This window comes from Chenopodium album, chromosome 26 (assembly GCF_948465745.1).
Source record: "Chenopodium album chromosome 26, dcCheAlbu1.1, whole genome shotgun sequence".
Lineage (NCBI taxonomy): Eukaryota > Viridiplantae > Streptophyta > Magnoliopsida > Caryophyllales > Amaranthaceae > Chenopodium > Chenopodium album.
In genome coordinates, this window is record NC_137859.1 from 35,836,575 (window position 1) to 35,846,469 (window position 9,895).

Below are 9,895 nucleotides of genomic sequence, written 5' to 3' on the forward strand. Positions count from 1 at the left end.
TTGTTTTCTGTTTTTATTCCCTCCATTTCACTAGCAAATTTCTGTTACATAAACAATTCATACACAAATAGCATTCTCTTCTCATCCCAAAATTGACATATTAGGAATTATTATATTCTTATTTCTGGATATATCTTCATACACTCAGATATGGTATGGTTGAAAGTGCTTTCTGAAAATTTTATTTAAATATGCACAAGTTCATTCAATTTTGTCAGGTTTAGTGGCGGGTTGTAGCTAATTGAGCACTCTGTTTGATTATTAGATTGTTGATACTGTTAATACAATTTTCTCAGTATGTCTTTCACCCTTTCAATAAACATGTACTGATGTACCATCCCTCATATATCCGGGAAGTGCTGTAGGAAGTTATTGGTTTAAGTTTCGAAAGCTTATCATGCTAGATTTTCTGAATAAATAGAATCTTCATAATGCAATCATGGCATCCTCATTTCAGCTCTGCCATCTTATATTGATGCTTGCATATTAGTGTCCAACATTATTGCTTTAAATATGCTTCACAAAGATTAATTAATCTCATATGGACCTGGCTTGTTATTTCATTATGATTAAGATATTACGAATAAACTGATTTGGAGAAGATATTATATTTAATGCAGGGATGCTTATAGATTTGCTGTTAGGCCTCGGAATGTGCAAAGCTATAGATATTATGCTAAATTGTGAAGGTACTAATTTTCTAAATACAGCTTATGTTAGAACATATGATTTTGTTTTTTTCGTGTTTTCAATCAATTGATGAACTGTGAAGGGATTATTAATTTTTATGCTTTGAGATGAGTGTGAAATGTTTGCTGTACTAAATGTTCTTCTTGTGCAATAAAGACTATGATTTATTGAGTTAAGGAATTTGGTCTCTTTCATATTCGATTGAATCTTGGAGCAATAAGAACAAGGAAGTTTCGGGTGAGAGAGTGTATTTTTGCTTATAAGATAAGCATCATATATGCATCTATTCTGAAAAATATAGTAAAACGCAGGTACTAGCAGGGCAAATGAAAAGGTTTGAAAATGCGCTGAGAATGCTTAAAGGAAAAGATGCTGATATTTCATTTGTGGCATCTGAAAATCAGGTGAGATTCTTAGTCATAATCACATTCTTAGAAAAATTTGATGTAATTATTGTAATGGGATAGTAATATTCTCTGAATAACTGAACAAGTGATTGATGAACTTGGTTTCGTAACAGGAATACATAGAAACTACAGATCACTTGCCAAAAGCTAGGATACTGGATCTTTTCCAACAGAGATGCTCGCGTTCAATCGCAGTGAGATTCTTATGACCTTAATTTTTCTAATCAAGAAAGAAAACCAAAGATATCTTACTTAGAAACCTCAACCCAAATGAAGAAACGCATTTTTTTTTTTGTTTTATAATTTATTTTCAAGCATTTTTTTAACTCCCTCCGTCCCCTTTTGATAGTCCCTTATGGGCAAATTTTAGTCCCAAAATGTTCACCCTATTTGCTTTTTCCAACAACCATTAATATTAATTTTTTACCAAAATTCCCTCCAATTTGCAGCAATACTTGTGCAAATTTGAATTTCCTATGTAAATTTTGTTTTTCCATGTACTTTTATTACTTTCTCCCTCCACTTTTTTGCATACCCAATGTCAATTTACTTTTTCAATGTAGTTTTACTATTCTTATTTATGTTTATTAATTCCCGTGAAAAATGCCCATAAGGGACTATCAAAAGGGGGCGGAGGGAGTATATATATATATATATATTTCAAGTTTTGCGCTCGAGTGAGATTAAGAAAGAAGGATTGCGAATTAGTATTTGTTGCTGATTAAGTATTGGGTTCTGTGTTGTTATGAAGTCTTGAATCACTGCCAAATCAATTTTATTATCTTCCTGAAGCTAGCTCTTCTCTTTTCTTTCTTTTTTTTTTTTTTTTTTTTTTTGTTTTTTTTTTGGTGAAACTAGCGCTTCTGTTTTAATTGGTGTAATTCCCCCTCTTTTAATTTACAGAACTAGGTATGTTTTAATTAATGTTCCAATGTGTGTTTTTCTTTTTTCTTTTTCTTTTTTTTTTTTTTTTAATTTTTTTAATTTTAATTTTTTATTTTTTTTATATAGATTTTGGTTCTTATTTGCATGATTTTGGTCTGAAATGGAGTGTTCAAATGTTGTATTTCTATTGGAGTGTTGAGTATTTGTTACGGGTACTTGCTTAAAGTGAAATGAAGAGTCGGGATAGCATATATGATGCGGGGTTTCTAGACACTACAATTAGTAATTAGTTTTTGATGCTTGTTATTGATGCTAGAACTGGGTGTTGCTATTGTTGTTATGGTTTCAAAATGAATGGGGGTTTTGGTAGATTTAAGCTTTATAATTGAAACTTCAAGGCCTCTTATGTTAGTATTTGATTTTCAATATTGCAGCGCATAGGAACCACCCTCCTACAAATAAGTTTGAATAATAACTCTCTTCCAGCATCGGCAGAGGCAGTCCCTGATGCTTCCGTTGCTAAACATAGCTTCCCGAAAGTTGAATCTGCCCCTGAGCCACAAGCAGTTGCACTTGCACTACCGTTGAATGAACAGCATAAGCGAACAACATAAGCACCATCCCAGAGATCCTTTCCTCACCCCAGAATAAAATAAATGTAGTATCATATCCAAGGCCTCTTTCACCATACCTTGCAGTAATTATTTTCCTTTCTTTTATATCTTCTTATTGGTTATAATGGTCTTTTTACTTTACATCTACTCTTATAAGCTACCCTGCAAGAAATTTGTGACTCTTATAGATGCTAATCTACTTCATCATACACCTTGTTAGCCATCTGAGACCCCTGTGTATCTGTGCAACAAGATTCTTCAGAGTGCTAAGGTTTATTCTTAAGATTAGCTATATAAAAATCTTTGGAAGTTGGAACTGAGTGGGAATTAGGGGAAGTTGATTATACATCAATCCAAAATGGAAGGCCATGCGAAATGGTCAGATTTACTCGTGTATTCTGATCAAACCCTGGATAAGCTTTTAAGTGTTAGTAAACAGGATAAAAGCGGTAGAGGGTGGGTTAGGGGCCTCTAGATTCTAGAATACAGAAATGATACAGTATCTGGGTATGAGAGGTCATCTAGGTATAATAGGGTAAAGCTAATGGGGTGCATGTTTCTGAAGATACCTTTATGCTTTGTTTGGATAGCAAAGAAGGAAGGAGAGGAAGGGGAGGGGAAAAGGAGGAAGGGATGGGAAAAAAAAGGGAGGGGGAGGTGAGCTCCATTTTCCCTCCAAATCTCTTCAATTTTGGAGGGATTATGCTTATTAAAGAGAGAGGGAAAATGGATCCCTCCCTCTACTTCCCCTTCCTTCCTCCAATCCTTTACCCAAACAAGAGAATTTATCCCCCTCCCTTTTGTCTTCTCTTCTTTTCCTTCCATTTCTTTCTATCCAAACAACGTGTTAAAGCTGTTGCTGACGCTTTGAGGATTTTTGCTTTTCTAATAATTTCCGAGGTTGGTTTGTGTTTTTTATCTTCTTTGGTGTTAATATATTGTTGTTATAATTATCCTTTTAATGTGCATCAGTTGGATAAATAATAAAGTTGACAAAAATGTTACGATTAGAGTTTAAAATGGTTCATATTGTAACCAATTATATTATGATAATTGAATTTAAAATAAAATTAAAATACTATGATAATTGATACACTATTTAGTATTTAGATTTTTTAATGGTTATTCTGGTGTGCTTGTGTAAATTATGATCACGCCAGTAATTTATACATTTTTGTGTATCTTAGCGCGTGTAAAGTAGCTGTCAAATCAACTCTGTGATTCCCGGTTTCTTGTTGTAATCTGTAAGCTGCTGAAACCATCATTTTAGAATTGCGTTATTCCTTTTATGTTTTTTTAAAGGGATCGTATTTCCTTATTCTAATACAATGATGTATTTATTCAAGGGAAGAGGGCTGGCAGGTTTTCTGAACCTCACAAGCCAGATTAGGTGACAGAACAAGTTGCTAGCAGGACAAGAACTGCATTGCCACTGGCCCACTACCATATGATGTGGAGCTAGATGTAGTAGAATCCTTCTGTTGTCAATTTGCAAAGGTAATCTAAGTTACTTCTTCTGCGTGTACATCCTCTTGGTGCAATTGTTGTAACTTGAGTTGTTAGTCATGCCGGATTTACAAGAGTGAGTGAGTGAGTGAGTGAGTGAGTGGTGAGTAGTGTTTATATGGCATAGTATGTGATTGATAAGCAGGCATCACAGATCATTGGTGGAGAGTGGAAAAGCATGTCAGAAGAGCAAAAAAAAAACAATTCATAAGCACGTAAAAAAAGAGAAGTATATTTGATGTCTTCATCCTTGGAATAAAATAATTTAAAATCTACACTTGACATGCAGTGATAAGTTATTTATGATATCGTCGTAGGCACCGAGAAGTATATTTGATGTCTTCATCCTTGGAATAAAATAATTTAAAAGGAAATGCTACTTTGCATGCTTTGTTCTGCAGATAGCAGATAATTGTTGTATATTTTGTTTCTTAATGTGATGATATGATGCCCTTTCTGTTAGCGAGGACCGTAAATTGACTTGGTGTTATAAAATTGCAATATTTCTCAGCATAGAGCTGAATGCGCACGAGATAGATGTCCATTCAAACCATCTGTGGTCTTTTAATTTGCTGAAGCAGAAATCTAATTGAGTTGAGCTGCTTTGACAGTCATTGAATTTAGGAAATTTCTGATGTCATAGGGAATGTACTGAAGGAAATTGATGAATCTGGTTTGTCGAATTTGTCCAGATTATGTGTCTCGAGATGGTATATGTTACTTTTGCTATTATGTTCTATATGCTCTTATAGATCTTGAGCTTTTGAAGAGTGAATACGATTGAGTGATTAATTACTTTGTGGCTTTTTGTTTAGAACTCACTTTCATCTGTCTATTTGAGATTGTTACAATGAGTTATTCTTGGTATGAGATGAGTAACTAATACCTGAATTAGCTCATAGTGTTAGCTCTTCAAAGTAGCGGGTAAAAGCTTCAAGGATTAGATGTACGTCTGGCAAGGCTTCATAAGACATCACAATTCCGATGACAAAGAGCACAATTAGATAGATACTGGAAACTGTCATGGCCTTGTACATGCATTGTCCAACTGAGGGTTGTATCTTCTTATCATCTTTGTCTTCTAAGATTGAAGGTTGTTCTTTGGGAAGCAGAATTTTGTGTAATAACGTCTCCCTAGACTTGTATAATTATTGTATAACAATGCTTCACCTGTAATTGCAATTATGATTTGCGAGTGTTCTTCCTCTTGTGCTTCTGCTTTCACTACTAAGTGATTTTTTACTCTTGATTTATGAGGGTTCATAGATGTCAACTTATCTAATATACTTGTAGTTATGTGAGACGGGTAATTGGACTTTGGAAGTGCCTTATTATCGTCTTTGAATTATTAATGATAGAGGTTTTACACAATTCTTTTTGTTTTGATACAATGCCAAGATTTATATCGGAAGCAAAAAGTCCGGTCTTGTTGAATAAGGTGATAGAGATAGGGAAAGGAAGGAGAAATGAGATAGAAATATGATAAAGATGTTACTACCTACAAGACAGTGAGACGAAGGAAGAGATGATGAGAACTTTAGAAAATCAAAAATAACACCGGTAACATAATCTGTTGAAAAAAAAACTTTGATAACTTGAGGAACCGCAAATCTTGATGGATAATAAAACGTCAAAAAAATCACTCAAGAAACAACATCGATAACAAAATAAGTTGAGAATATACATTGATTACTTGGGAACCCTGCGCGCGAGTTCACAACGAGTTTTTTTTTTTTTCCTCCTCCTTTTGAAAGGAGTTCACAACGAGTTAACTTAGAAAAATGTCACTTAATTTTTGCCAAAACAACCTCTTTACTATAACACTGTAGTCATCATTTTTAAAACATAGCTTAAACTTAACAATTTACCATAAACAAAATATACAACAAACTATTTATCTTATCAGCTCCCAAAAATCATCATATAATAAGTGCCCAATAACTATAAAACTACTTAAAGATAATCAAGTTAACATAACCAATACTCATTTTTCTAGCCAATTAGCCAAAAACCAATACTCATTGTGATAGACCACATTTTAAACTTGGTGTTATTTATTAATTGTTTAATTTAAAATGCAGTTAAATTATACTCTCTCTGTTCCTTTTTGATAGTCCCTTATGGACAAATTTTAGTCCCAAAATTTTCACCTGTTTGCCTTTACCTATAGCCATTAATATTAATTTTTTACCAAAATTTCCTCCAATTTGCAACACTATTTGAGCAAATTTAACTTTCTAATGTAAATTTTGTTTTCCCATGTATTTTTATTACTTTCTCTCTCTACTTTTTTGCATACCCAATGTCAATTTACTTTTTCAATGTACTTTTACTATTTTTATTTGTATTTATTAATTCCCGTGAAAAATGCCCATAAGGGACTATCAAAAGGGGACGGAGGGAGTATTTGTAGCTACGTGCTAAGTAAAAATATTTCAAATGTGCACGCGCGAAAGTCCATAACTAGTATGTTAAAATGTATGAAGTCATGGACTATTTTACCCCTACTTGGTAGTGTTGCTACCTTTAGATCGAGTCACCCTTAAAACCCCCTTCTTTAAACCCCCCCTCTTTAAACCCCTTTTCTTATTTTTTTTTTTTTTTCCACCATTTCCCTCACTTCTTCATACTGCTTCTCTGGTTTCATTGCTTCGATTTTTTGGGGCTTCCTGTATTTTCATTTTACTCCATCCATCTCTAATTTTCCTCTTATTGGGTAAGCTCTTGCTTTGTGTTTCTCATAATTGTTGAAGAATCTAACTGGATTTGTATGATTTTTGTTAAATGTGTTATGGGTATTTGATTTTTGGCGTTGAATCTTTTGCATAAATTCAATTTCTCTCTCTTTCTGGGGTTTTTTTTTTTCTGGGTATTCAGTATTTCAATTTTTCTGTTGTTTTCTGATAACTGTTGAATGTTGTTATCGTTCAGTCTTTTTTTTTCTCGCCTTTTTGTGTATATCTTCACCTACTGGGTAAGTTCTTGTGAATTGTCGAAGAATCTAACTGGGTTAGTATGATTTTTGTTCTTTGTGTTATGGGTTTCTTTATTTTTGACTTTGAATCTTTGCATAAATCAATTACTCCATCTTTCTATGTTTTTTTTTTCTGGGTATTTTAGTTGTTCAATTTTGCTGTCAATTTGTTTTTTGTTCATTGGTGTGTAATCATTCAAGTCTTTTTTCTCGGCTTTTCGCATTCGTCGTTGTTTTGGGTTTTGTGTGTATAATGTTTGCTGGTACCTTTCCCATTGTTTTTAATCGTTTGTTTCATTTTTTTCCCGGTTGATTTTTGTGTTATTGTTCAGGTTGTTTTATCAAGTCAGTTTAGAATGAGACCACGTCATCGTCGTCATCGTCGTGGTCGTGGACGCGTTCCTGGACATCCCTCAGCCCCCCCTGGTGGACAGGCTGATTTTCCGGTGCATAAGCCCTCGCGGTCGCGGCAAACCATTTTGGATTCTGTTTGCAATGTGGTTATGATGGTCTCTGCCATTGCAAGTGTAGCACTTGCTATGTATATACAACACTTTTAACAGATATGCAGTCTGTTGCTGTGGGAAGCAGTGTCTTCAGCATAACTGTGGTTCTCGCATTTCTTGCTTGGTTTGTATCACTAGACAAGAAGACATCCTCCTCATCCACCCCCGAAGGCCTGACATTAAGTGTAGTTCCATCAGAATCTGCCGCCGCCTCCTCACAACGCGGTCCTGAAGACCCCTTAGGCCCCCCTGTTGGACAGGCGAATGATCAGCGCAAGCTCACCTGGGTCAATCTTTTTGACTCAGTGGTCAATATCATAATGATGGTCTGCGCGGTTGCAAGTGTCGGACTTACCATGCATACAACACAACACCTTGGCAATGTGGCAGTCTTTGTTACTATAGTATGCTCTATCTGCGGCGTAATCGTGTTTTTCATAGTGCTTGCTTATTGTGTCGCTTCAGACAAGAAGAGAGGAGTATAATTCTGTGATAGACTCTAAGTAGTTGCTTGTGGATAATTGATTTTTGATCTTGTGGCTAGTCACTTTTACATAGTTGTTGGGTAGTTTACATATAATCACTTTTATTTTTCAATAGAGATCATATTTTTTTTGTTATCATTATTATTTTTGGATAAAAAGGATAGAGAACAAAATTGATTTCACCTAATTTTGATAATCATCTACACCATGACCCCAATTAACATTCTCCATCCCTGAAACAACTTGTACTTAAAAGAAACCTGTATATTTACAACTTAAAAAATTACAGGTTGCATTGAATGAACATGCCAGAAAATAATGGTAATTATTTCCTATCTATGCAGGTAAGAAAGGAGCTGATGGAATGAGTACAACTCAAATGGTTAATTTTAGGGGTTTACTAATATTTGGCTGATATGCTTAGTCATTTTTGTGAATTGTGTATTGTGGGGATATTAACTAGCTGGTGGTTAATTAACAAAATTGTCTCAGTGCTCAAGAACAAGCCAACCTCAGTGAAATTTAAAGTTTTATTTATTAGCCTATTGAACCACATGAAACATTTTGGTCACCCAATTCGACCACATCAACCATTCCTTTACCAATTAAATTTAACAGTCAAGCTACACTATAGGGCGTAAAACATTACTTGAAAATATTGCAGATTTTGCAAACAAAGTCGACATACTTTCAGACATTGTATACGGGGGTAAAGCATTGCAAACAACATATTAATTCCAACGAGTATACTCAATAATAGTGCTAATCAAATAATAATAAAGAAACAGTAGAAAACAAATCTAAACATCAAAAGTTCGACAAACACAGTACAAAACACATAAATTCCAACCGAAAGATAATGCCGTAATTTGTGGTTGGTGCACCCGGGTGCACCATGTGCATGGTGCACCCAAAAGAACATATAGTATATTTAAAAGAACATGGGTAAAAAATGAACATATTTTTATTTTCTTACAAGTGCATATCCATCACTCTCTTCTCCTACAATTTCTCACTCCTCTTTCCCTTCCTATCACTCTCTTTCTTGCTGCCAATTTTCTCTCTCCTTTACACCATCGTTTTCATCTAAGAATTTCAATGAAGGTCTCAAATTGGTCTCACTTTACTGTCAATCTTGTAATACTGGTACTTCTTCTATTGTTTGGGTAAAAATCATTTCCAAAGTACTCATTTTCTCTCTCTAGAACTTTTCTCTCTATTTCTATTTTTCAAAAAAATATCAAAATAGTAAAATTGTTCATCTTCAAAGTGAAACCCAAGAAAAAAATTGAATTTATTTCAACAATTCAACCTTCAAACTTGAACAAATGGTGAATTCAAGTAAATTGTAAGTATAAATTTTGTACATGCAAATTATTTTTCGTCAATAATTTTAAAGTCAAAGTGTTTAATTTTGTGAATTTGGGGTTTTTTTTTTTAAAAAAAAATAAATAATTAAAGCTATGAAGTACAAGTTGTTCAAAAAAGAACAATTGGAGGAGAAAGAAGAATAGTAATGAATTGAAGCCAACTGGAAAATAACCAAGCAAGGTTAATTTTTCAAACACTAGCTTGTTCTTTTCAAACACTAACATGTTCTTTTTATTCCATGTTCTTTAAAATATGCCTAATGTTCTTTTCGGAGGCCATGTTCTTTGTCAAACACAAACATGTTCTCTTGTTGAACAATATTATGCATGTTCTTTTTCAAATACTAGCATGTTCTTTTTCAAACACTAGCTTGTTCTTTTTCAAACATTAACATGTTGTTTTTATTCTATGTTCTTTAAAATATGCCTAATGTTCTTTTCGGAAGCCATGTTCTTTG

The 9,895-nt window shown here is 33.9% G+C and overlaps 1 protein-coding gene across 2 annotated transcripts; it reads left to right on the forward strand.

Moving 5' to 3' along the window:
- Positions 1–349: 349 nt before the first annotated feature.
- On the forward strand, positions 350–4,318 carry LOC145618538 (sugar transporter ERD6-like 16). Of its 2 annotated transcripts, XR_014107937.1 has the most exons (5): positions 350–689; positions 1,002–1,094; positions 1,211–1,291; positions 2,417–2,679; positions 3,943–4,318. XR_014107937.1 is itself a non-coding variant. In XM_081673309.1 (4 exons), exons 2-4 carry the CDS (start codon positions 1,017–1,019, stop codon positions 2,594–2,596), a joined length of 339 nt encoding a protein of 112 aa, XP_081529435.1. In that variant the 5' UTR covers positions 350–689; positions 1,002–1,016; the 3' UTR covers positions 2,597–3,002. The 2 variants fall into 2 exon arrangements, 1 of the variants encoding a protein (XP_081529435.1); XM_081673309.1 differs by lacking the exon at positions 3,943–4,318 and having other exon boundaries at positions 2,417–3,002.
- Positions 4,319–9,895: the final 5,577 nt, after the last annotated feature.

Excerpts from the sequence above, each read along its gene's own strand:
- LOC145618538 (XM_081673309.1), top strand. The coding sequence starts at position 1,017 with ATGAAAAGGTTTGAAAATGCGCTGAGAATGCTTAAAGGAAAAGATGCT. Across the intron at positions 1,095-1,210 it reads TTGTGGCATCTGAAAATCAG|GAATACATAGAAACTACAGA; the intron begins GTGAGATTCTTA and ends GTTTCGTAACAG. Across the intron at positions 1,292-2,416 it reads GATGCTCGCGTTCAATCGCA|CGCATAGGAACCACCCTCCT; the intron begins GTGAGATTCTTA and ends TCAATATTGCAG.